Source organism: Drosophila albomicans, chromosome 2L (genome assembly GCF_009650485.2).
Source record: "Drosophila albomicans strain 15112-1751.03 chromosome 2L, ASM965048v2, whole genome shotgun sequence".
Classification (NCBI taxonomy): domain Eukaryota; kingdom Metazoa; phylum Arthropoda; class Insecta; order Diptera; family Drosophilidae; genus Drosophila; species Drosophila albomicans.
The window spans coordinates 4,388,821-4,415,708 of record NC_047628.2 but is presented as its reverse complement, the minus strand read 5'-3'; the positions used below and the strand labels follow the sequence as shown (position 1 = coordinate 4,415,708).

At 39.7% G+C, this 26,888-nt stretch overlaps 2 protein-coding genes across 12 annotated transcripts; one reads left to right on the top strand and one right to left on the bottom strand.

The window, feature by feature from the left end:
- Positions 1-112: 112 nt before the first annotated feature.
- LOC127565219 (putative mediator of RNA polymerase II transcription subunit 26) lies at positions 113-25,946 on the bottom strand. 10 transcript variants are annotated; one of them, XM_052002769.1, is made up of 12 exons: positions 25,732-25,946; positions 25,205-25,366; positions 12,621-13,330; positions 11,510-12,300; positions 10,148-10,639; positions 10,020-10,086; positions 9,541-9,763; positions 9,297-9,368; positions 8,414-8,694; positions 7,974-8,024; positions 7,700-7,840; positions 113-635 (listed from the first exon to the last, which is right to left on the bottom strand). In XM_052002769.1, the coding sequence occupies exons 2-12, from the start codon at positions 25,213-25,215 to the stop codon at positions 613-615; spliced, it is 2,862 nt and encodes a 953-aa protein (XP_051858729.1). In that variant the 5' UTR covers positions 25,216-25,366; positions 25,732-25,946; the 3' UTR covers positions 113-612. The 10 variants fall into 10 exon arrangements, with proteins under 10 accessions (XP_051858729.1, XP_051858730.1, XP_051858724.1 ...); XM_052002770.1 differs by lacking the exon at positions 25,732-25,946 and adding an exon at positions 25,657-25,671; XM_052002764.1 differs by lacking the exons at positions 25,205-25,366; positions 25,732-25,946 and adding exons at positions 17,651-17,957; positions 18,821-18,995.
- Positions 20,511-21,502, top strand: LOC127565224 (uncharacterized). 2 transcript variants are annotated; one of them, XM_052002779.1, is made up of 2 exons: positions 20,511-20,603; positions 20,675-21,502. In XM_052002779.1, the coding sequence occupies exons 1-2, from the start codon at positions 20,574-20,576 to the stop codon at positions 21,299-21,301; spliced, it is 657 nt and encodes a 218-aa protein (XP_051858739.1). In that variant the 5' UTR covers positions 20,511-20,573; the 3' UTR covers positions 21,302-21,502. The 2 variants fall into 2 exon arrangements, with proteins under 2 accessions (XP_051858739.1, XP_051858738.1); XM_052002778.1 differs by having other exon boundaries at positions 20,516-20,603; positions 20,660-21,502.
- Positions 25,947-26,888: the final 942 nt, after the last annotated feature.

Sequence of the window (26,888 nt, the reverse complement as noted above, 5' to 3'; positions counted from 1 at the left end):
TCGTATGCATACGAATACCATATTTATGTTTCTTGTTTCATATAAATAACTATGACATAAACAAAAAGAACCTTGTTAAAAGCTGATGAAAGTATTTAAAAGTCCTCAGAAGTTTCTTAAACAGTTTTTGTATATTTATTAATAATATTAATCGTTGTAATATGCGCTTTTCGTTTATCCGGATACATTTTTTGTATGATTGGTCGATTTACTTGTCATTGCGTTTGTTGTTTTCGTTTCGTTGTTACCTCATTGTTGTTATTTCGTCTGTTAACTGTCTCGTGTAACTGTTTTCATTTTTTTATACGTTTAAGTGCTAGGATTAGTAATGATTCGCTCTCGCTATTGGTTTTCGAAAATTGTGTTAGAGGTTTTAGTGCTGCTTTCAAATCGCGTTTAACAATTAGAGAAAATACAAGATTTTCTCATCATTTCATCAGATACAATGCTAAAGTTAGTTTTAAGAAATTTCACTAAAAACTGTTATTGCAGGGCCCGTTCCCAAATTATTTGATTATGGTAATCCTAAGTTTCCTGGTGCTTAAACTAAGACATACACACGATTCCAGTAGTCCGTCAGCTATAATTGATTTCTATGGCGTTGAGAAATAATTATAGATCCGATTGTCCAGGTCCTGAAATAAACCAAATGACAATCCGATTAAAACATATTTAATAATCAGATTGAAATACACATATAAAGCTGACAATAAGTTTATGGAAGTTTTTGCCTTTGGTTTTTTAGTCTTGATTTCAAAAGGCAAGGAGGTACGTTCTATGTACAGACAAAAAAATCAAAATAAAGAAGTAAATATAAAAACAAATAAAAAGTTAAGCAGCAATTTCAAAGAAATTGCATAGCAGCCAAAAGAAATTCGAGAGGAAACTTCACCTTTATTGTTTAATTTACTTAAAAAATGCACAAATTTTGTAAACTGAATTCAATTCGTAGGGTATAAGCCATTCATATTGATCATAATCATAATCAGAATCATTAAAATTAACGATTAATTTTTGGTTAAGAATATATATATTTAATTGTGTGTAAAAACAACAAGTTAATCAAAGTATAAGGAAAGAAACATTCAATTATGTATATATTTGCAGCTCATGAATGGTTAAATGTTACGAACGACTTTTCATTTTATATTGTAAATTTTTTCTTTTTGTAATAATCATACTTTTTCGTATAAGTTGTTTCTTTTTTATTCAGTAATGCAGCAAAAAATCTTCATTCGTTGTTCAGCATTTTGTTTCAAGGTGGAGTTTACTCTCCAAGATTCTTAAATTGTTTAATACCATTTTCATATAGGGAAAGCATTTGAGAATTTGATTAAAATATTTGCGACATTACATTTTTAACTCTTTTTCATGTTTTAACTAAGCCAAGTTATATGTGCTCTACAAAAAGAGGGTTAATCGGTCGACTATTTTAGTCTTTTATTACGTTAGGTAAAGGTTATAGTGTAGTATGTTGATAATCATTACTTTAATACAAACCTGGTTAATTGGGAATGTTCAAGTTACAAAGTGTGTATTTTATAGAGCAGAATAAAATGTTGATATCGCAAATATTTATCGCAATAAATAAATAGTTAAGAGAAATACGGCACACATAACTAATTAAATTAAATCAAATAGCGGCAAAAAATAAAAAATACATAGAATATAGATAGAGGACAAATTTGAAATTGTAATAGAAAAACAGCTCTAATTTGGGTGTGATAAAATTTTAATTTAATTTAGGTACCTTAGGATTTTGAACGAGTTCTACAAAATCATTGAGTTGATGAAACTGATTTTTATTGTGGCGATTTGATAACTCTTTTTGGGTTTTGTTTGATTTTTTAATTTTTCTTCGGTTATTGGTTTGTTTTGGTAGGAATTATTTTGTTTTTATTTTAATATGTTTATATATATATATAAGAATATATATAAAGAAAAATAAATATATGTGTATGTTGAATTTTAAAATTGTGACTGCTGAGGTAACAAACGGAACGAACGAACGAATGAACGATTTTTCTTTGTTTTCAGTTGATTTGATTGACTTCAGTTTTATTTACATTATTCATTAGATATTTAGTTAATTAATAGTTTGAGTTTTTGTCATATTGTACAATGTGATGTGATGAGAAATGCAATTACTGGCTCCCTGTTACCACCAAGGGCAGTGCTTGTTGCTGTTGGCCTGCACAAAGAGCAAGACCCAAATGCAAGTGTACTAAAATCTAAAATATGATTGTATGATCCCCGCCCCTATGAGCTAAACCTTGGACTTGTATAGCATCTACACCTTGCGCCAGCTGCTAGTAGATCTTTCCCTAGACTGTTGCCTAAAGCATTCGGGACTTTTACTGCCCCGACTACTCAAAATCTCCGGTGATTCTGTGACACGCGCTAGATCGCGATTGATAGTTTTGGAGCTAAGCACACGCGGACAGCGAACTGTCCATGGACTGCGACGGGGATCCTGCAGAGCACGGAAAGCCTTTGAGGGCACAATCTCCTCGCCGCCACTGGCATCGGTCCAGCTGCTGTAATAGTCAGAATATTCATTATCCTGTTTGGGTGTGATCGCTGGCGTGCTGTCAAGCGAGCTATTCTCTACCGAGTCCATTTCTTCGACAAGAGCACGTTTGGCTGCTGCCTGCAAACGTTCCATGGGCAGATTGCGTAGATGTGTGCTGTCGCTCTTGAGAAGCAGACTCTGAACCAGTTCATTTACCAGCTTATCGCTGACAACACGCTGCTTGCTGACCGATGGTCCCACAATGGGCGAAGCGGGACTATTCGGTGTGGATGGATTGTCCGCATCAATGCTGGTATTCTTGCGGAGCGGCAGCGAGAGACGTTCGCGTCTCTCAGTCATTGTTTCAGCCTCAGTCACAGCACTCGGGTTCTGCCGACGTGTAATAGAGACATTGTGAACAATCTTGCGCCTGCTCGGCTTAAACTGGAACTCATCCACCTGCCCAGTTTGTGCACCCTCGGGAAGATCATTTTCATCCTGCAGCAGCTTGAAGAGCCTGGAATGTGTGGCGGCGCGCTGATAGCTCGTCATCTTGCGGAGTTCTGGGAAGCTCTCTGATTCGGTATCCGTCTCTGACAGTTGTCGGTTCATGTCTGTCACTCCAGAATCGTCCTCTTCGATCTCTGATTCCGAACGTTGTGTGCTGCTGTTGCGGGAAAGCTGTCCCTTGCCACGACCGCTGTCCACGGACAACGACTGCACTGTTAGGACTTTGTTGGACGTGTTCTTGTTGTCGCCACTTGGAGGACTTATCTCGAATACATTAATGCGATCGCGCACTGAAATTTTAGGAGTTTCATTGAACTTCTCCACACCCAGATCGGGCAGTCCATTAGGCAGAAGATTCTTCAGCTTTTCGGGCTCTGCTTCTGATTCTGGCTCTACATAAACTTCAGGCAATTGGGGCACAAAGTTTGTGGGCGTCACAGCACCTCGTTCCTCTTCAGCGGCCTCAACAGATTCAATGGTATTTTGGTCCACAATATCGTTCTCTTCGCCAACAATCTCGTACACTCCTGGAGGACCCAAATCAATATTTATATCGGCATCCTCAAACTCCTCTATTTCTTGAAGACCACTGTTGCGAGGACACTGTTGCGTAGTAGTTTTTTTCTCCACCTTTTGTTCATCAATGGAGGTATTGAAGAACGCCATCGCTTGGCGATAGTTTTGACGTTTCTGTTCAGCTTCCTCTATTTGCTCTTTCTTGGTACGCTCCTCTTCCATATCAGCCCAGAAGTCAGGTTCATTATTGATCTCCGCGGTCTCTTCATTGTTGGGTGCATAAGGTGTCCAGGTGTGCACAGTAGCTGGCTCATGCATAGAGGCTAGCGACATGGTATCAACCAAATGCAGGTTCGTCTCCGGCACTTCACCCTTAGCAGTCTCTTCTACTGATGTTTCCTTTGGTAGTTCTTCCTCGCTCTCGTGCTCCAATTCTTCATATTGAGCCGCCAGTGTATGCTCCTCCTCAACAACTGGATCAACAATCACCGGCTCCTCACCCCGAGCTGCCTCTAATGTGGCCCATACATCAATTTCGATCGCTGGTTCGTCCGGCAACTTGGCGCGGAATGCTTTCGTCTCCATTGGTTTATAGGGAGCTTCTTCGACAGAGTTCTGGCGTTCCTTGCGTGCCCAGAAAGTGGCTGACTTGTGAAAAGTAACGTCATCATCGTCTGGTTCACGTTTTGCTTCAATCTCAGCCCAAAAATCAATTTCCTCGTCTGTATCTACCTCTCGCGGCTCCTCAGGATATTTTGTGGGATCAAACTCAAAGTGGTTGGGTTGGTTATCTGGTTGACATGTCTCCATGTCGGACCAGAAATCTATTTGCTCGTCTTCAACAATTTGTTGTATGGCTTCCTCAACTAATTCTTCATTTGGCGCATCTGCGGCCCGATTGTCCCAAAAATCCGACTTTGTTTTCTGCTCATCCTGATTTGCTCCTGAATCTTGTGCGACTTTCTCGGTGACTTTCAATATTTTCGCTTCTGATTTTGCCTGTTCCACTGATGCCCAAAAGTCCTCCTCTTCGTCAGCAGATGCCTCGACCACTTTCGGTTTTTCTTCCACCACAAAATGGAGGGTACCGCACTGCGCTTCCGGTAGGATCTCAACTCTGGCTTTAAGTGTGGTGGTCCAATGCTCTATCGTAGACACCGTTTCCTTTTTTAATGGAGTGTACGTAACAGTTTTTTTCTTTTTGGTCCATTGGGAATCATTTTTGCTTTCATCGATGCTGGCCCAGAAATCAATGTCTTCTTCCTGCTGCTCTGATTCCACTATCGGTTCAGGTTCCTTGGCTGCCGTTGCAAATGTAGACCAGAAGCTATTTTTTGCCGCCTCCAACGAGGCCTGAGTCTTAGAAAGATCGCCAGATTTTGGTCTTAGCTTACCCTCTGATTCTTGCTCTTTATTTCTTAGTTTCAGGCAATCCGTCTGTTGAGTTGCTTCCTTTGGCTGTTCCACAGTCTTAGTTTCTGGTGTTTTCCAGTAGTTCTTTGATTGTTCCATCATCTTCTGTGCTTGCATTTTGGTAGCCATGAGCGTAGCAAAGAAATCGAATTCCTCTTTGGGAGCAGCTGGAGACTCGTCCTCAGCCACTTCCATTGTTGGTTCCGATTTGACGATGTTATTTGTCACATCGCCATTCAGGATATCCGTAGAGAACTTATTACGCATTCCAAGTGAAAATGATGTGGTGACATCTTCATTGCTTGTCCTACGGCCAGTTATCTTATCAACAACGGGTGGACATGACTTATCAACTGAATTGGAGCGCGACGAGTTTGATAAACTTATGGTAACGCTAACCTCACAATCATCGTCATCCTCATCTTCACTCTCTACTTTAGCAACGCTGAAGGAATTTCGTTTGTTGTCTATGCTTTGGCGTTTTTCCTCGCTCTGTGTGGTACTGCCCACCTGAACGGTGGCAATGTTCTCATCATTTGAACTCCGACTAAAGGAGAAACGCAATGGTAGACGAACAGTCACCGAATTTGATTCATCGTCATCCTCACCGTTGTCATTGTCCTCTATTAGTTTGTCCAAGTTATCCTCATCGTCACCTTGACGATCAGCAATGGTAGCATCGCTCATGCTTGAGTCATTTCGCTTGATGACCGTCTTGGCGTAATCGCTGCTCCGTTCCAACTCACTTTCTTCCTCATATATGACGCTGAGATCTTCCTCCACGACGTACTCATCTTCAATCTCTTCTATGAGATGCTCATGCTCCTCTTCCACTTGCTCTTCTTCGTCATACATTTCGTCAGCTGTTGTTACGTCGTCGTCGTCATCTTCATCGTCATCTTCACTCTCAGAATCCAACTGCTGTACTGGGATGTTGCTTAAACCTTTGAATATATTCACATTGGTCACTGACTTAATAGCCTGCAGTGGAGATGGTGCTGCGTTAGTAGCTCCATATTTGGGTGTGTTTGAGTCGTCATCATCGTCATCGCTGCTATCCTCGGTATCATTTTCACTAGGTGAACGTGCTCCCAACTCTTTAGCCATTTCTCCGGCGTAGTTTTTCTGCAGTTGTTTGGATAGATTGTCTTGAGTATTGCCACCTGCAATCTTATTAATGTTAGCTAGACGCTGACTAAGCATGTCGATAACCTGCTCCTTGTTGGTGCAAATACTCCGTGACTTTGGCCGACTGCTGACCTCCTCAATCTCTACGGAGTGTGCCCGCTTGGGTGGCTCACGTGGCTCTACCTTGATGTGGTGCTGCATTATGACCTGAGAGGGCACATCATCGGTGCTTGGAGTGATGATTATGTCTGGCAATACACTGCTTGAACGACTCTCCGTCGAGCTCTGACTAAAGCTGGGCGCTACCGGATAAGCATAGGGACCATAGGGCGGCATAAACGGCGGATAGTTTTGTGGTTGATGGGCATCGCCAGGGGGACAAGACTGACCATAGGCTGGTGGTGGGGGTAAGTAATAAGGATAATAATACCCATAGGGGGGATAAACGTCCCCTTGCTTTGCATCACCGGATGGAGGCAATGGAGGTGGATAGGGATAGGGATAAGGCCAATTTAACACTTGCGGTGGTTCCCTATTTGCAGACTGTCCAGGGACGGATTGCGGAGGTGGTGGTGGCATGTACCAGGGATAGGGATAACCGAAGGCATACGGGTAATGAGGGGGAACCGATTGAGAACGTTCTGGTTGGGGCTTTGCTGGGGCAGAACTATCTGAACTAATGGATGAATTGGATGAGTATGTGTTTGATGTGTTTGAGTTGGGAGGTGGAGTAGGGGTGGGTGTGGATGTGGATGAAGTGTAACTATGACGTTTATTCATTTTATTGTTAATCTCTCGGTTATGGTTACTATTACTGTTATTCTCATTATTCCCAGTATTATTACAAGTAATATTATTATTGTGATTGTTATAATTATTATTATTATTGTGATTATTGTTTTCGTTCAATTCAACATTTTCCAAATCCGAGTCCAGCTCGGTGTGAATTTTATGTTCTGAGGTCGGTTTTTGGTGCACGGTTATCAAAAGTAAATAAAAAGAAAGAAGAAAAGAAATAGACAAGGTGAGAGTGCATATTATGTTCAATACACCAACAGTTCGACTGCGCATATGATATGAGTTCCATAGATTAAACGATCAACGATCAAGCAGAAGCTATATACAAATATTTCAAGTATGCATTGTGAGTGATTGTGAAATGGAGTTTGAGATGGATTCGTTAAGATGTAATAAGAACTTTTAGCTCATATCCATTGCGGAATACAACATGCTTCGTAGAGTTTGTGTTTGATCCCAAAAATGGAAGGGCTTGTTGTCACTTATTTATTGTTTATCATTTATTAGATATGGTCTAAGTTTAAACAGTTTCAAAGGATAAGACAATGAATTTCAAGAAAGGTGAAATCTCTCCATCACGAATACAATTATAAAACACTGTGAATAATAACATGATGCAGTATAAATGTGAGTGTGGAGTGTGTGCATTTGTATACGAGTGTGTGTTTATGCCTTTGTTAGTGATGTTTTATGGAATATTTACAAGTATGTAAACCTCTCGGTCTAACCTACATATCAAATTATAGTATATGCATGGGAGAGCCACTTGAGTCTATCCTGTTTCTAGCAATGCATTTAAATTCTGAAAATATTTTCACTTACCGGCATTTTCTGGGGTTGTCATAGCCTGCAGGATCTTGAAAGATCGGCTGGGTATGGCGCTACCGGTGTATTTTTTCGGCTCCGGTGCTTGTTGTTCACTAGCTGGTATAAATTGTTGTTGTTGTGGTTGTTGAGATGAATCTGTGAAAGAAGATTAATAATTGTATTTTCCAAAAAATGTATAATAGTTTGCTATCTTCAGACTCAAAATTCAAATATTCTTTGTGATACATTCTTTTTTTTTGTATTATGAGAATTTGAAATCGATACTCACCATATAAAGACCGCTGTGGTGTAAAGCGATTCTGTGTTGATACTCCATTACCTGTAAATACATTCGATTTTGTAGGACTCATTAGTAGTTTCTATATGAATTTTAAACTGAAGCTGCTTAGTAATGCTGTTGTCAACTTTTACTGTACTTAAGCGATACCTTATTTATGGTTGGACAGATACAGTAAGCATATTAGTTCTAATAATTGTATTGTTGTGGCTTAAAGCGTGATATTAGTAAAGTATAAGGGTCAACCCAACCGAGAGTTAAACTAGAGATCAAGCCTAAAACAAAATAGAGACAGGGGAAACCGAATTGAAACCGTAAGACACTCTCCACGTAATTGTACTTTACCGATGATGATCACCAATGCTGAATGCAAAAAGATGCAAAGAGAAAGAAGAAGATGCAAGGGAGGAGGGGAACCAATGAGATCTCACCTTGCGGGGACCAAACTGTAGGCGTACCCGATTGCTGATCCTGTGCGATTTGCAATCGCCTCATTTGCTCAATAGTCGGACTATTGCGTGCCTGCTGAGCACTCATCTGGCGAGCAAACTGTGGACGCTGCAACTGCGGCGGTTCCACATCCAATTGGGTCTGGCGAGTGCTCTGTGGCGAGTCTTGACGGCCATCGCTGCCGCTGCCGTCGTCCACGGTGTCGGTTATCTTTTGCAATATTCTAAACGATTTCGATTGTATGGGCGGTGAGCGTGGATCGCTGCAAGTAGATATAGGCGTATGTTAGGTTAAGTTTTTGGTTAGCATGCTCTTGATAATGTCTGAAAACCAAATAACATATTTTGTTTTTGTGAACGAAACGTGGGATTAACTATTACTTTTGTGAGTGAGTTTTATTTTTTGATATTGAAATGTGCAATTTTTATAAGAATTCACAAAATGCCCATGTGCTGAATAAATGATTAACTCATGATAAATTACATAAGAATTAACTTGTGATGATAAATATACACACAACATTTACAAATAAAAATAAAAAATTTTTAAAATCACTTCCAACAAAGTTAGCATTTAAATTCGCGACAATTTTGATCATGTTCCCGTCGAAGCTGACATCGGTATTAACAAATCTAAACAAGCTTAATGCGATTGTCTTGTGGTAATCAGTCAAGGCTGGACAGTCAGAGCTGCCACCTGATGAGAAATACAAGAGCTTCGTCAGCAACATGATAACACAAGTTTTAAATGCTAATTGCTGCTAAATAACATTGTACAACACTGAATAGTATGGTATTTATAGTAGTAAGTTATCGGGCTACAGCTGCAGCGACTGAGTGAAAGTACGAGAGTTCGGAGTACTACCTGAGTCGATTCTTTCTGAAGAGTATCTCCGCCTCTAGCGGACATTGATGCACATACAAATTGTAATTGCCACTAAAAACGTTGGTAAGTCGTTAGGGATTTGGTTGTAAGAAAGCACAAAATTAATACGCATTAGTGCTAGTGGTAGTGGTGCATAACTATTTCAGTTTTAATGTTGGTAAAGCACAAAAAGTAGTGTAATGAAGGAATCGGATCTTCCTTTGTCATTTCGGACACTACTTACTTCTGGAGGATAACGGGTGATTGGGAGACAGGTCCGCCACGGCCTCCTTCAATTGCAATCGGTATGATGCGTGTTGAATTGTTGTTACCGTTGCTGTTGACGATGTTATTGTTGTTGTTGTTGTTGGAGACGAACTGTTGTTGTGCAGTTGCTGATGCTGGGTAGTTGTTGTAACCTTGATCGACAAATTGATTAGCTGAGCGTATTATGTGGCCAGCAGGCGCTTTCGTAGGAAAGAAAGAGTATACATAGACACAAATTGATATCGAGACGGAAAGAGTTACATATTGGAACATTCGGAAGTCAGTCAAAGGATCATGTGGGGGGGAATGGGTTGGAGAGTGCATATGGGTTCGCAATCGGGGAAACAAACTACGTAAAAAGGGTCTTGGTTTAGTCACAAACATTTAGGGTTTTAGGGTATTGAAAGCGCCACATAGAAACACATTGAAGTCTACAAAAACAACATTCCAACTTACCACCAAAATTGGGCTGTGCAGCTGCATAAGTTGGCGTCTGCTCCAATGTAATTGGAATAATACGTTCCTATGAACAGACAAACAGATAATTCAGAAAAATATAACTTCTACCATATTTTAACGCTTACCCTGGGTCCAGTCTGGCTCGCATTGTTGCTGATGCTGTTCGTGTTGATCTGCAGACGGAGACCGCTCTGTTGAGCATTTGAGCCAAAATTGTGCTGTGACGTCTGTCCCGGAGAGGATGACGTGCCATAACCATTGCCTTGCACCACTTGTTGTGGCTGTGGCTGTGGCTGTGGCTGATAGTATCCAGTAGTAGGCTGCACTTGCGTTGCTCCAGCTGACTGAGCTGGCTGGCGCAAGGACGAGGGCATCACGTTTCCATTCTCCTCGGGACGTGCCCAAGGCGCCTGCTCCTTGGCCTGCGGTTGTGAGCTTAGCCAACGCAGTGGCTGACCTCCAATCTGCTGTGGTTGTTGCTGCTGCTGTTGCTGTGGCAATTGGCGCATAGGTGAATCCCGTGCACCGGATTGTTGTTGCTGCTGCAGCAACAGACGTTGGGCCTGTGGTTCTACAGGCTGTTGCAAAGGTGCAATGTAAAGCGAGCCAACGTTGGTCTATTGAAAAAAATGTAATTATAACAATGGCAATGAGTTTCTCATTTTTGAATTCTTTACCCTAATTTGATATTATCTACAACAGTATCTCACTTCATGGACGCAAAATTCACTAAGCGACTTTTTTTATGTTCGTAAAAAGAAAACTTAAATTTTATCGGGTAACCTCCTATTTGGTGATAAGTGGCGAGGTTGCCAAGAGAGATAAAGGTTGTAGTGTCTATATAAGAAACTCAAGTAGTTCAAAAATATTTTCAAGTTGTAATAAATCCTCTTTGCATTTGCCTCAAGTTCAAAATTCGTGTTTGGCCTTTGTCAATCGCTAATTTTAGCGCCTACAATTTTAGCGCTTGCTCACGCGGAATGCGTTCAATGTTCAATTTGTTGTGCGCATCTTTTGCCGCAGCTCACTGCAATTGTTTAAAAATAAATTTGAATGCTTCCGCGAATGCTGTGCAATAATGATTGAAGAATTGCCTACAGAAGGAGAAAACTGTGCATGGGATATGCATGATTTGGGGATCAAGGCAAAACGATTGTGTTTAAAAATTATTCAGACAATTAGAAGTTGCATAGCAAAAAATGATTGAACTTAATTTGTGAGTTCACAAGATAAGTTCGTCAGATCCATTCGCATTTATTGATTTTTTTTCATGTCGAGGCATCCCAGAATTGAAGAAAAATTCTTGTAAAATTATTCTAAAATTTTGGAAATGATTTAATAATGTCTGTTCCTTGTTTATTATTGAAATGTTTTGGTTTTCCTTGAAGACTTCTTATATTCATGTTCAATAACTGGCTGTTTTCTGATTCTGACTCAACAACAGGTGGAATAGAACCTCATTCCATACTTAGTTTCGTAGTACTCACAGGTTTAGCTCCTTGGTATTGCGATTCCTGATTGTCATAGCTCTGTTGTATTTGTTCTGTTTTGGCTGGGCTAAAGATATCGCGAGATCGTTGCTGTTGTGATGGTTGTTGCTGCTGCTGTTGCACATTGTTGTAAATGGGCTGTGGGTGCTGTTGTTGCTGCTGTTGCTGTGGAGTGCGTTGCGTACGCCAGGGCACAGAAGATGAAGCCTGCGGTTGCTGTTGCTGCTGCTGTGGTTGCTGCTGAGCCAACGGAGAAATTGCTGTCGGTGAACGTGACTGCTGTGGATGTGTCAAAGGAGACACGGCAGTGGGTGGACGGGGCTTCTGTTGTGGCTGCGCCAAAGGAGACACTGCTGCTGGTGGACGCTGCAGCTGTTGCTGCTGCTGGAGCTGCTGTTGCATCTGTGCAAAGCGGAAAGGACTTTCGGTGGCACGCTCCTGCTGCTGCTGTTGGTGTTGCTGTTCGAAGGGCGAACGTGGAGAGTCTGATTGCCGTGTATAAACATTAACTGCTGGCGACGTTGGCATGGGAACACTGCGGAACTCCTGACGCGTCTGTTGCGGTGGTGTTGCCGGTGGCGTTGGTTGCCATTGCTGCTGCTGTTGTTGCAGTGGCGGTGTTTTGGGTGAGGGCGATTGTGGCTGCTGTGATTGTTGGTGCAGCTGCTGTTGCTGTGGCTGTTGCTGTTGCACTTGCGTTGGTGTGTATGGGCTGTAGCTGTTGATGCTGTTGTTGTTGTCATTGCCATTGCTGTAGTTGTTGCTGCCACCATTGGTTGGCTTAATCGCTACCATAATAAAGAACAAAATCAGGATTAATTAATTGAAACGATAAATGAGAATTAAATATCAATTTTAGTGCCGTTAGTGGGGAGAATAATGCCAATAGATAATGCCGCTTGATGTCTGAGGTTAGTCAAATGTTGTTTAAAAGCACCAGAAACCGCTTAGTAATTAGCCGGCGATCAAGATGAGGCGGGCGAACTGCGGGCCAAGAACTGTACCAAGAGAACTTTGGCCCGCCGACAGATTGGAATTAGATGCCCCAAGAAAACCATAACCAAAAGCCAGCGAAATGATGCGATCGATATCCATCTCTCTCTCTTACTCTCTCTCTGCTCACCATCAACTGCATCATAGCTGTTGTTGTTATTGTTGTTGTTGTTGTTGCTGCTGTTGTACCCATTAGCATTGGGATTCTGAGTTGACTCTGGCAACGGGCTCTTGGAGCGCTCCTTGCAGTACTCATCCTTCCAGAAGGTATTCTTCTCCACGGGCGGCGGCACTTTGCGCAACGCCGCCATCGGATTGCTCGGAATTTTAATCTCCGGTCTGAATCCAAGTGGTGGCGGCTCAAACCGCTGTGGCGTCGGCGACTTGCGTGTCGTGGCCGGCGAGCCGGGTGCGCTGCCTCGACCCGGTGGTGCTAATGTGCTTTGTTGTGGGGGTGGCGGTGGGGGTGCTGCTGTAGGAGCAGCATGATTACCATTCTTACCCGACTGTGGTTGTGGCGGTGGTGGAGGTGGCAGCACCTGGAAGGGCATGCCCATGGCTGCGGCACCCATTGAGCTAGCCACATTGCCTCCCGGCGACTGTGGCGAAGGTCTGTTCTGTTGAGCGGCTCCAGTGCCAGCACCCTCGGCTTGTGCGTTGCGCGCCAAACGCTTGGCCATGCGCTCCGACCGGATCTGTGAGAGATCTATGCCTCCGGGCGTATAGGTGAAGGGCTTCTTGTCTTTTGTCATCATTGCGTTTTGCACGCAGGCGGGCGCCTCATAGCCCCCGCCTCCAACGGCGCCTCCGCCACGCTGACCATATCTACAAAGAGAGAGGGAGGGAGAGTTGCCATTAGCATAAGATGTGATTGTTTTTGGTCATCAAACCGTTTCATTTTCATGCAAATTGTTTTGTGGTTCTTCTCAATTCTGTTTTAACTTCTCTTTGCACGCCTCTTCGTTTCGTCTTTTGTACTTCTATTTATCATAATTTTGGCTAAGTCTATTGTTATTAACTGTTTAAAGTTGACGCTCCACGTCAAGAGCCCCCATTTGTTCGATCCCTCTTCGCATAAATATATTTCTACATATGTATGTAGATGTATAAATACTTCAATATGTATGTATTCATTTTTTGCTACTTGACTAATGACTCGCTCATCGACAGTTCAATGAGCCAATTTTTTTCTGCCAGTTAATGTATTTTGTTTGCCCCATTCTTATTGTTGTTGAATGAGGGAAAGTGAACTGAAGATGCTGCCATTGCCATTCATACCCACTTATTAGTTGAAGTGCAATCAAAGCCTAGGGATATAACGGTCAGTTTTTTTTCAAGGCATATTGCTTTTTGCTTTGTGAATGAAAGTGAGAGGCCCTATTATACGAGTGGAAAATCTCTTAGCATCAAAAAGCGTTAATCGTTACCAGTTAATTACAATTTTTATTTTTTTATAATCCATGGTGATTACTATTCTTCATAATTTCATCTCAAAAATGTTTATAAAGTATTGCCATTTATCGAATAATGGTGAGCGGATAGTCTAATAATAAGAAAATCAGAATATTTTCAAAAGCTTTGTTTCAAATTTATTCATAGACCAATAACTCCAAACATTGAATACAGATGAAACCAATTGGAAATTCTCAATTTTGGATGAACAACTTTGATACACAATAAAAAAAATATGTCAACAAATGGAATATAAATAAGTATTGAGTGACATTCTGTGTTGCCAAATCATTTGTATGATAAACAATAATTAGTGGCAAATATACAGATAAGGATTTTCAACATATTAAGTATTGTTTGTAAATTCAAAGAACATACGTTTTACGTTTTATAATAATGCTTATTGGTAGCTAGGTTTCTATTGTTATTGTTGCAATCTGTTTTAATATTTCATAACATCGAATATTATTACAGTTTTAATAAAGATAACATTGTGTAAATAATTACTGTCTCTCAGTACTTTAGTTATTCGATCTCTTAAGTAAACAGTTGTTCAACAGTTGTATATATAAATACTCATACACGTATAAATATACTCATGTATAATAAATTCTTATAAGGTAATCTGTTTGTACTGTAAATATATAAATATAAACACATTTGAATTAAATTTATTAAACACTTGGCAAAGTAGGAAATGCGCATTTGGATTTGCAACAAGTTGAAACGTGGCAGATTTGCAGGCTTGTCAGGCCTAAGTAATATTGCTCATTCATAACTGCACCCCTTAAATGGGGAACAACTACTTTTAACACACGAATTAAGTGCAACAAAAAACAGTTAACAGTTAAGTTCAAATGAATTTCCTAACTTGCCATAAAGAGATTGCCAGCTTCAGCTAGCGGGCGCCATAAAAAATTGTCTCGCCAGTGTCAATGCACGTCACGAGAGAAAATATGGAGAAGAGTGTTGGGAAGGAGGAGATGAAAACAATGAAATAAAGTAAACAACCTTACAATTTTGGATGAGTCTACCAAACGCAATAGCAGAAACATTATTTTCAAACTCCATGGTCAGTTTAAGTCAGCGACTTGCTCTGCATAGCTGACCATAGATCGATTCGATTCGATTAGAAATGGTCAGATGGCATATCGGAGTCTATCTTCAACTATAGCAAGCAACTTTGATACATATCCATTTGCTACACATGGACTCAATTAGCGAGGCGCGTTTGTCATCGACCGCAGCCAGTTACGTCACAATCGGACTCGACTTTGGATTTGCATTTATTCAGTTCGGTTTTGTCGCTCTCTGTTTGTGTTTGACATTGATGCACTCGCTCCAATTTGCATGTAAAGCGGATTGTGGGATTGCCCCAATGCGCTCTGTTGACTTGTGGGTGCAATTTTGCAATACGCTCGCTCTGTGTGGTTTGCCTTCGCATTTGCGGTTTTCTCAACAAGCACATTGGAAAAGTGCTGGCGACACTTTTGCACCACACCATACATCACTTGAGCAGCTATCGCATCACCTGTTCCTGTTCGCCTGACCCACTTAGGCTAAGCAGTTAAAAACGAATCATAAACGCAACGTCACATGCGTGCATGGTCTCTATCTGTATCTGTATCTTGGTGTCTGTGCATGTGCATGTGCGCATGTGCATCTGTATCTGAGTAAACATAAAAACTAATGAAGCTGACAGGCGACAGGCTAACAGACCAACAGGCCTGACAACTTTTCAGAACACCAGGAAAAAAAGAGAAGCCAAGTCCAAAAGAGAGAGAGACTTCCCCATCACTTTCTTTTAGCATAACCCGTTGGCCAGATGCAGACGAAGATGATGATGTTATATGCTTTCTGGGCCTATGCCAACAGTCCATATCCCCAGAGGCGGACAGCATTAGCTTCAGCCTCTTGGCTTTTAATTAGCAAAATGTCAACATGAGAAACGGTTAAATTAAGCAAATTATTTGGAGAAAAGTCGACGGCCAATAAGTACATATGTGAAATTCTGTTTACGAAGAATGCAAAACATCAACAACTCTTGGTTCCAATAAGTTTAAAGATGCTTCAATAATCTGTAATGATGAACCATAAAAATCTATAAATCTAGTTTCCTAAAATAAATACAACTTTTAACTACAATCGAAAACTAACTGATATTAATCATACCATGCACTGAATGAGTCATTACTAAAGTTAATTTTTTGCAAAGAAGATGGTCACAAAATAATTAAATTTTCACAAAAGAATTATTCGGCCTTAGTTGTTTTGTTTTAAAAAAACATTATACCATAATATAATTTATATCACTATTTAATTAAAATTTATGGAATCCATTTTAAAAGCAAAATATGATACTGATTTACAAATAATATTCATGTCTTATTGAAAATCCATAATTTATTACTTGGTGCCCACTTATAACAAATGTATATATATTTCCAAAACATAAACAGACTTTTAAGATCTTAAACTTATATGTTTTTTGCCAAAAACAAAACACTTTTAATGTTAAAGCAGTTTAATAGTTTTCTCGTCCTTCTATCGAGCTGTCGTCATAGCACTTTTTTCGTGATTTTGACTCACACGTGTCTAGAAGTAACGTCAGTTCCCAAAAAAAAATATACAAAAAAAAAAACTGATATATTGAGCACAAAGATCAGACGACGACAACGCTAGCGTCTGGTGACGTCAATCAGTCGAGGATCATTTCCCCTTAGCACTTGCTGTTAAGGGAAGTACATAAGAGCAACTAAAGCATCAGCTGGTTTTGACAGACTCGGCAAGTGTCAACTTGGCAGCAGGAAGACTGAGTACTTAGTGCTCAGTGCTCATATATTTAACTAAACAAAGTATTGCAACTAATTAACCTGAACGTGGGACTTAATTTACTTAGCAAATGCACATGAATCAGCTAACAATTGAATTTGCGTTTACAATAATGAACGTCATCTATATTTAGTTCGAAATGCAAATAGTCCAAGGCAAATGCGACAGTTCATAGACCAGAAAGAAATATGCCGAAAATATTATTCAAATATTTGTATCTGTATTTACAAATGTTGCATCGTGCTCATTTGGTCCATTAGCTGGCAGCTGGCATGAGTAAGGTGAAAACAGGCGAGCAAACAAATAACAAAGAAAATTGCAGATAAAAAATAAGAAGCAAAAATATTTGTACAATTTACATTTTCACTTTTTATTTTTACTCATGCAAATGAGCGTGCAACGATTTGCAGCACAGCGCACATCCATAAAATGCCTCAAGTTGCAGGCGACAAAAACTCGTTGGTCGAACTCAGCTCCACAGCTAGTAGAAGTTGCCAGGCTGGGCATATTTCAAGATCAAGGGCAGGCAGCACACACAACTTGAAAGCTGCCACATGCAACATGACATAATGATAGTCATTGTCCGCATGTTCGTTTCGTCTCTCTGAAATCTCGTATGTGTGTGTGTGTGTGCCTGTGTATCTGTGTCTGTGTTCGTCTATAAATAGCGCTAGGAGAACTCAACAGGGTGCCACATATGAATTGCACATTCCACAGCCGCTAATCTCACGTCAACAACCAAATATTTACATAGAAATTGTTTCAGTTTTTTTGCGCACCAAAATCCTTATCGCACATTTCTGTCATAAAGTGGATTAGATCTAGCTGCACCCCACAACCTCTCAACCTCAGCCCACTTACATATCTGCGCTGCTTTTATCATTGCAATGCACTGCCATCGGCAGCTCCAGTTGAAATCCGCGATCCTCTCGCACCATATAGGCGGGTAGAGTCTCAATGATGGCATTGGCTTTATCGTTGTACGATCCCAAGAGTTCCCTATACTTCGAGTAGACGACGCGCTTCAGCTGTGGATTCTTCACAGATGCTGCGGACGGAGTCGCAGCTGCAGTCAATGTGGAGGTGGCCATTGTCTTTTTCTCTTATTTATAAATATTATTATTCGTATGTGCACTTAGTCAGGCACTTTGCATAGTTCGCAGCGGCTCTGTTGAAATGAATCACACATAAATGTCAATCAATGCACGCCTCGTCAGAAAAATACTGATAACATTCTCGCTACAAAGCTGACAAACTTCCTTCTTTATTGTGGGCACAATCAATATATTGGCAATTTGCATTAAGGTTGGCATGAAGAGTAAAAACTGTGATTGCAAATAATACTATTTGTTTATAAAATTCTGAATTGGTTTATCATACAATCATTTTAACAAATTATTTTAAAAGTTTTTTTATTTGCTATTTTCATTTAGTATTCTATAAAATTTCCCACTGGGATGTGCGTTTCCTTGTTTGATATATTTAAGAATGAGCTACTTGGGTGATGGTTAGCTCATCTGCTAGTTAGAGATAAGCTTTTCACAAATAAAGAAACGGAATTCATTGTTTGATTGTGCCACCCATTGTATTTTCATTCACAATCGCCGTGCAATTATTGACATTGTCAAACAAAGGCGCAAAAAGAACGAATACGAAGAATCATAAATAACCGTAGTAAGCAACTGAGTCAGTCGATTGACCGATTCACTGGAGAGCAGGGCGATCTAAGCAATCGGAAGACCTTTGGGCATTTGCTTGCCTGCCAAAATGATGACTCATAATCATAACAACAGCAGCATCATCATCATCATCATCATCACAGTCACCATCATAAACATCTTTATCGCAAATAGCATGAAAGAGCCGGGACGATTGGCTGCTGTTTTGTATCCAAAAGATACGACTACGCTCACGCACGTTTCTTATTTTTAGGCATGAGCTAAAATGTGTTCAAATTAACTAAAAACAAAGCTGACATTTGCTGCTGCATTGATTTGACATCGTCAGATAGCAGAGTTTGTAAGAGCTTACAACTGAGATAGTTAATTAACACTCGAATTCGTAGAACACATTCACACAGTAACGAACGTAACCATTCAATAGTTTTAACGCACTCGCGAAGCAAAAGTGTATCTCGAAGTGGCGATCGTAAAAAACTATCTGTATCTGAAGCGCACTGTACGACTGCACGCAGCAAAGTCTCGACGCGCTTTGAAGCCGAGTTCGTTCGTCTCGGTGCTTCGATGCCGAAGCCAGCAACGCTGTCGACGTCAGCGTCGACGTCGACGCCAACGCCAACGTTAGCAACTTGTTGCAGATACATTGTGGTAGTCACCGTTGTTACTGCTGCCGCAAAAGGAAAACCGAGTGCATGACAAACGTTCAGCTAGCACGCGGCAACAGTGGTTACAACGACTCTAACCGCTGTAGCTCTGACTGTGGCGGGTGTAGCTACAAGATACAAGATACGCAGGCTGCCGGCCTGCCAGGCTGTGGAGCAATTTATATGTCTGTCAATTGCCTGGCAAGTTGTTGGACAGCCGCGGCAGTCTGGCCGGACTGGCATTTCAAACGCGGCGACAAATTTAAAGCTAAACGCCAAACGCTTTCGACTTTTGGCTTACAACCAGTTCGAGTACGATTTCGAGTATCTTGTGTATCTTGTATCTGGCATCTTGTATCTGCGTCTCTTATCGTGCGGCTAATTGTTTTCGTTTTGGTAGTCATGTCGTCTGCTTATTACTTTTGTAGCTTTTCATAATTAAAACGACGGGAACAGAGGCAACGCGACGTTTATCTCTGCACTCCTCTTCGTCATTCCCTTTCCGACTTCTCCAGCGCATTCACAACAAACTTCCCACTCAACTTTACTTGTTTTCACGTTTTGTTATCTGCGGTACTTTTCTCCCGAAATATTGTGGAAGTTTCGGGCGTATTTTTGCCAAATGCCGATTGTGTCTAGTATTAGAGCTTAGTGCCTTAGCTGGGGCACCACACAAGCTGCGCAAATTTGAGATAACAACCTGCAGATACAAATGTATCTGTTGACTGATAACTCGTAACAATTATTAACAATTTGCTCTGTTCATCCAAACAATCGCAAGGTCGAATAGAAGAAAGCACAGATGACAGAAAAAATCTGTTTAAATTGTGTACCGAATGAAACTGGATGGCGTTTATTTATTTTACGATATTTTTATACCCGCTACTTATTAAACCCGAGACGATATAACCATATCCGTCTGTCCGTATGAACACCTAGATCTCAGAGACTATAAGAGATAGAGCTATAATTGTTTTTTTTACAGTATTTGTTATCTTTGCACGCAGATCAAGTTTATTTCAAATTTTTGCCACGCATACTTCCGATCGCGCGAATCGAAAAAAATCGAATAATAAGCGACTTTTAATACGTTCAATAATAACTACAGCTGTTCTGATTCTTCAATGTTTTTCGGTCAGATAAAAATGGTAGAATTTGTAGAAATTACCCTTATTGCAAACGGGACATTGTTGCTGTGGATGAAAATAGTACTAAATTTATGTACCAAATATAGCCTTCGGTATATTTTTGTGTTTTTCAGTATATTAATTAGGTATATTTTTAGAATATGGTTTTATTAAAATGGTAGCGCGTTTATTATAGTCTTTTTTTGATAGTGATCTACAAATAATTTCTTTATATCGATTGACCTCAGCTTCCACTGTCAGACTATTGATATGAGTATTTCCGGTTCCCAAGGTGCAACAACTAACAATTTGAGCGGAACACTTGTTTCACTTGATGTTAAATTCAAAAGCTTTCACAAAAATGGTAAGTCTTTTAGCTCTTTCCTAGAGTATTCGATGACTTTGAACCACTTCGCTCAGAATATCTTCACCCAGCTGGATCTGTTCGATGCTATTCCAGCGAAATGCCCGGTAATCGACTGCAAGTCACTTCTGAAGCCACAGGAGCTGTTGGCGCATCTGCTGTTGTGTCATCGCCCCGAGGATTCGATGGTAGAGATTGGCGCCGCATGGCACACCGTGTATGATGTGGATCTGGCCAAACTGCCAGCTGGCTGCAATTATGTGGTGGGTGTTATTGCCTATGCCGGCTCCAACGATGCGGGACTGAGTCGTCCCATTGGACCGGAACTGCAGCTGGTGCATCATCTGCCTCTCATGTTGATGATGTATGTGAACCCTCCGGCTGAAGACCTGGAGCAGATGTATGTGCTCTATCTGGTCAGTCCAGTTGCCGCACGGAAGGTGAGTGCTCGTGTCAGCCTCTTGGATGGGCCGGAGGGGCGTGAGATGCGTGGCTTACGCTGCCTACGTAACTTTCTCGATGCACCTCTGAAGGATAGTGAGGAGCTGCTCCACGGCAACATCGACTATCTGGTATATTCGGCAAGAGATGTGTGGAAACTGTGCCGCAGAGACGAAAGGGGCACGCTTTATGTCAAAATAGTGCTGCGAGGCGAGCCGAATCTATTCGAGACTGAGGATGAGCAGCTCGATGGATAGACATTGGGGCAGGCTACCAAGTGACTCACTAGGTGTGTCGGGCGGGTCTGCCTCCTATAAATTGACAGCTGGCCTATAACCAAAAACTATTGACGCACACTTGGGATTTGAGTGCTTGTCAATAATTTGGTATTGGTATTGATGTTGTTGTTGTTATTGTGCTTATTGAATGAAATGCTGCCCAACTGTCAGAAAAATGGCTTAAACTTATTATTCATTCAATAATTTCGTGGCGCGCCGAAAAGTGGGTCAGACAAACAGCTAGATACCAAAAGATAGATACAGATACTCGTACCATATTTCGAATAGCACTTGAGACCGCGAGACTCAATAATCAATCAACAAGGGTTGCCTATTTACTTAGTTAGCCAGGGGCTGGCATTCGCTGGCTCATTCATTGTGGGAAACTGGCAGGGAAATTTCTTTTAATTATGTGTTAAATCTTCTTCAAAAGAATTTTTCCAAATTATTCGAGATATCGAGATTTTCCTAACACTCTTGGCCTAAATGCGTGTGTCGGTGGCATGTTGTGAGTGATTTGATTGCCTTCTTATTTCTTGTAATGGAGTTGCATACAATGTGTGGACATCATTCTTTGTTTTCCCATAAATAAAGACAGATTAAACAGCTTAGATGGTGCTGAAGATAAGAGTGAACAAACAAGTGTATGAACTGCAAAGTTTTATTTTAAGAAACATTCATTTGTTCCAAACTTTGCATAGTATCATTATCGTCGATCAGTCTGCCGCGAAACGCAATAAATAATTCCCCCATTTATACATGTATATAGAAGAAAGCATAAATATTTATTATATATATATTTTCCTCAAAAATAAACCAAACGGCTTGCAAAAACTCACGAGAGAAGCACATCAAATTTATGTTTCATTAGCGAGAAAATTAGAAGGAAATGGGTAAAAATGTGGGCAATAAAAACTGTTTTAAATGCGCAGCTTTCACACAACAAAAAAATGGAATAAAAAATAGACAATAAAATAATACAAAACTATATATTAAGAGAAAATGAAAAGGAAAACGACACGCCACGAGCATGTGTTAAGTTTTACGAAAATCTTTACTTGATTTTGTTGTTGCAATTAATTTTGTATTATGTGAATCATGTGCGACCTTGAAAAGCCGATGAGGCGGGGGAATTTACAATCAAAATAAACAAAATTTAGCTTCAAAATGAAAAATCAGCAATTGAGTTAAGTACAATATCGATTCATCATATTGATTTGGACTTTCTACAAGAAGCTTGTCTGCCTGTTGCCTGCTGCCTGCCTGCTTGGGTCTGGGGAATGCAACTTCAACTGCAACTGCAACCCGTTTTTCATTTGTCATTTTTTGCGTCTTGAGTCGAAACGTTGATTGCATGACATGAGCACATCAGACAGCCTGGTTGGTTACCTGGTTGCCCGGTTGCCCGCCTGGAATCATAATTATTTATATTAAGCTGCCGGGTCAACAGGCGACACAACTTGAGTGAAAGTATAGTTTGAGCCCAAAGCCCAGGCAACACCAACACCAATACCAAGAGCAAGAGCAAGTCCGAGCTGAAGTTGAAGTTGAAGTTGCAAGTCCAACTCCAGAGCGCTTGTTGCACAATATAATGCGCTCATATTTCTTATTCAACTATACATTTTTTATTTTACATTATTTTTTGATCATTTTTTCAAAACTCAGCCACATGTGGTCCATTCGGTCGTCTGAGAAATTGGAGCCGCCAGCATCTTTTTTATTTGAATTTGGAATTTGACTAGTAAACAAATTTTTTAATGTTTACTGTGAAAAAATGCAGAAATATTGATTTTCTGTAGAAAAAATGACGCCAGCCCATTGTAAGACACATAAATAATCTGTGCACAATTCATATAACACACACTTTCACTGAAACCCAATTTCATGCGTCAACAAATCAATTTTGCATTTTCTAATTTATCAATTTGAAATAATATTTTGAAATTCTCTCAACAAAGCTTCGGGTATCCTCTTAATCCTCTTTGTACGTGCGCTGTTGAATTATTCCTTTTGCGGTTTTCACGGTCATTTCTCGAGCACTTGAACTTAAGTGCAAACAACCCCAAGACTACAAAAAATTCCACTTAAAATGTTGAATGCAAAAATGCGTAAGGTAAATAAATTCACACCTGACTTACGTAACTCACAAAAAGCAATGAAGAAGTGTCAAAATAATTGTCTATATACGAGTACCATTACGAATACGAGTAATGCATCAAAACGTTGCCTTCGAACATAAAAGATAAACAAATCAAGCACAAATTCGTAAATATATGTAAGATTTCATACACTCCGAGCTTAAGTTCACACGAAAGATTAATGTTTTTTTCCTCTGTTTCACATTTTGTTTAACGACGAAATTTAGAGAAATGTTCCATAGTGTTTTACGAATAATGTTTTGATTTTTTATGGTACCTATCAAACCTACAAATTGTGTTTTTCTGATTTTTTTTTATTGTTCAATAATTTTTTTATGTCTTGGGGTTGATATTTGTTAAATGTAATTACAATAGCTGGCTTACATTTAATAGAAAAATCAAAATATTTCTTATTGGTCTGATTAATAATAAGACATTCCCATCGAAGTTTTTTACCTGCACTTCTATGTACTCGAATATTTTGTTTTGTTCTGAATATTTTTGCTTATCTGGGTCTCTAGTACATAATTTTGACCCAGTTTCCTTAATATATTCGACATTTTGCTTTTCGCACAACATTTTCTTGACGGCCTTTGAGAATTTATGTGCGAGACGTCAACGTCAACGGTGAAATGCAAAAAAAAAAATAAATAAATAAATTGACTCTTTCGAAAAAGAAATGATAAAAATGAAATGCAGTTTTATGCAAAATTCTTGGCCATTTCAAAAGTGCTATAGATATTGTATTTGTTCGTTAATTTTCTTTCGTTTAAATGGCTGCCGAAACAACTGAACTTCCGGTGTGTCGTCAGCTAAATTCTCAACACGTGTGCTGCAATAAATTTTCCAAAATTGAAATTTAGAAATGATAATGCGAATAGTACTTTTCTCAAATAAACACAGTTAACGGCGCCAAATTTGTGTTGAAGAATATAACAACAAAATTATTTAATTAATTTCCCAGAGTGTGGGGGGTGAGTTAAAAATTGGGCAGACACGATGAAAATGTCGCCTGCCAAAAAGCGCGTGCAGCCGCAGCCCCAGCCGCCGTCTTCGCCCCCGAGGGCTGCCAAACGCCCCCTCGAAGATGAGAGCGGGCGTGGGCGTTTCTTGGCCTTCAAATTTTATATGAACCTTAATTGTGCGGCTCTTTCGAAATATACACATGTACGTACGAACGTATGTACGAATACATATATCTGAGTATTTATGAACATATTCATACGTATAGAAATGCGTTCGCATATGTTTCATTTATCTCAAGCGAAAACATAAGTTTCGCTTTTCTGTATTTAACTTGCCGGGCGTGGGGTTCGAACAACTTTATGGCTTTCGTTAGGATATTATCAGCAGCTGTTCAGATATGTATTGGATCTTCTCTATTGTCTAGACTCAATTGTGACATTAGCAATAAGTTGGAAAAATTACTAAAAACAAACTTGCTTAAATAATCTATGCTGTTTTTTATGTTACATTTGCAAGTCATGTTTGTTTCCAATAATTAATATTTGACAATAATAATTATATTTGACAAAATAATAATAATTTCATAATAACTCCAAATTTCTGTTCTATTTATTTTTATAATTAGCGTGTTTTCCCCTTTTTTCAGAGATTCTTTTATAGTTGTTCATTCCAGAAAACGTTGACATATTCTAGAAAGCTGCGATCATTTCTATTCATACAGAATATTCGTATGTACTAACATATATGTAGTATTGTATGTGTGTAATATTCAACTTACCCAGAACTCATTGCAATTTGGCTATTTTCTTGTTTTGGATTTGCAAGTAATATTCAGTGCTCAGACAGCAATATATCGTAGATTTTGTTGTTATTTGTGGTGGTTGTTGATATGGCACTCAATTTTCTACGAATATCTTGGCAATCTATGCACACAAAAACACTGAAAATTCATAGATTATTATATTTTGGTTTTATATTTTTGCTTTGTTTAAATTGTTATAGATCGCCATTATATTTTTGCATAAAGATCACGCCTTCTTATATAACACTCATTTCAGACACACAAACACACACACAAAATCACACAAGCACGCACTCATACACACTGACACACATACAATCCGAGGAAAACATGCACTACTAAAAGTTATCGGTTTTCCTTCGATTCCAGATGAAAAGGCGATCTTTTGGTTTTTCGGGTTCGAACTAGAGTCACAGAGAATTAAAAACCTTTTTCACAATATTTTCGCGCAAAGAATTTTGTAATTTTCTATTTTTAAAAACGCGGCACGACGCATTGCTCACTTTTGCCAGTGCTGCAGACTCGGCGATAGATCTATCTATATATACCGCACTCGACTATATAGACAGCTAGCTAGATAAATGAATAGAATGAATATCTATTCGAACATATATATGTGAATATATATATACAGGCGTGTTATATGTTAGTTTCTAGTTGAAAATTTCTGTTTCGGATGATTTTCTCGTTTGCAACGCGTTCAAGTTAGCAGCCCAAGTCGCACTGAATTCGCACACGAAAATTTTATAGGAGAAAAGCCGAAAAAACACAAAATTCACATTTCGAAACGAATTTCCTCTATATATTTTTTGGCTATTCTCTGTTTTTCTCAAAGTGTGCGAGCGTGTGAGTGAGTGTGTGTGCATCACACGTGTTTGTATGTGTATGTGTTCGTGTAAAGTGCGTCTGCTTGGAAAATTCTATGAATTTTGAGTTTATTTAAATGAAGAAATTGAGCAAGCGGCAAACAGCAAACGGCAACGACTAGCATCGAGCAACAGCATCAACCAGTGGGCGATTGCTCGCAGTTGCTTGTACTTTTTATTTATTTATTTGTACTTATGAGTATACAGAGCAGCTTTAGCATATTTAGCCTAAGGTTCTTGTATAGCATTAAAAAAAACTATTGTTGCTCTGCGCACATATTCTAAACAAACTCCATTTCTTGTACAAGTTCTTCAATACTAGTGAAAAAAACTTCAAATAACAATACAATAATATTTTAACAATATTCTTATCTCAAAAATTAGACATATCACATCTTTTAAAAACATACTATAATAATATGTAATGTTCTTACTTGACTTGTTATTTAATGAAGTAGATGTATCCTTTTTCATCGCTGAAGATTTTGTAAACATTTGTGTAAATTACTCATTTCTAAATTGGAAATGTGGTGCTAGAATCTTGCTCTCGACTGTATACATCTGGTACTTAAATTGTACACAGCACTGGCAATATGTTTAGTCAAATTGATCGCTTGCCAAAAAAGCGAAACGCCAAAAGGAAAGCATAAAAACAAATAGGCGCATGCAGCCCGAGCTCGTGCCTGTACCCGTGCCCGCTACGGAACTATCCATTATACTATATAGCAAGAGCGTTGAATCAGTTTATATACACATATACATACATACATATAAGTGTATTTCATTATATACAT

What these genes read in the sequence shown, in the direction of transcription:
- LOC127565224 (XM_052002778.1), top strand. Translation starts at nt 20,574, where the DNA reads ATGTTAAATTCAAAAGCTTTCACAAAAATG. An exon ending in CAAAAGCTTTCACAAAAATG is followed by an intron (nt 20,604 to 20,659) that starts GTAAGTCTTTTA and finishes CACTTCGCTCAG; the next exon opens with AATATCTTCACCCAGCTGGA.
- LOC127565219 (XM_052002773.1), bottom strand. Translation starts at nt 17,880, where the DNA reads ATGGCCACCTCCACATTGACTGCAGCTGCGACTCCGTCCGCAGCATCT. An exon ending in AATACCAAGGAGCTAAACCT is followed by an intron (nt 10,640 to 11,509) that starts GTGAGTACTACG and finishes TTTTTTCAATAG; the next exon opens with ACCAACGTTGGCTCGCTTTA. An exon ending in TACAGTTTGGTCCCCGCAAG is followed by an intron (nt 8,025 to 8,413) that starts GTGAGATCTCAT and finishes ATGTATTTACAG; the next exon opens with GTAATGGAGTATCAACACAG.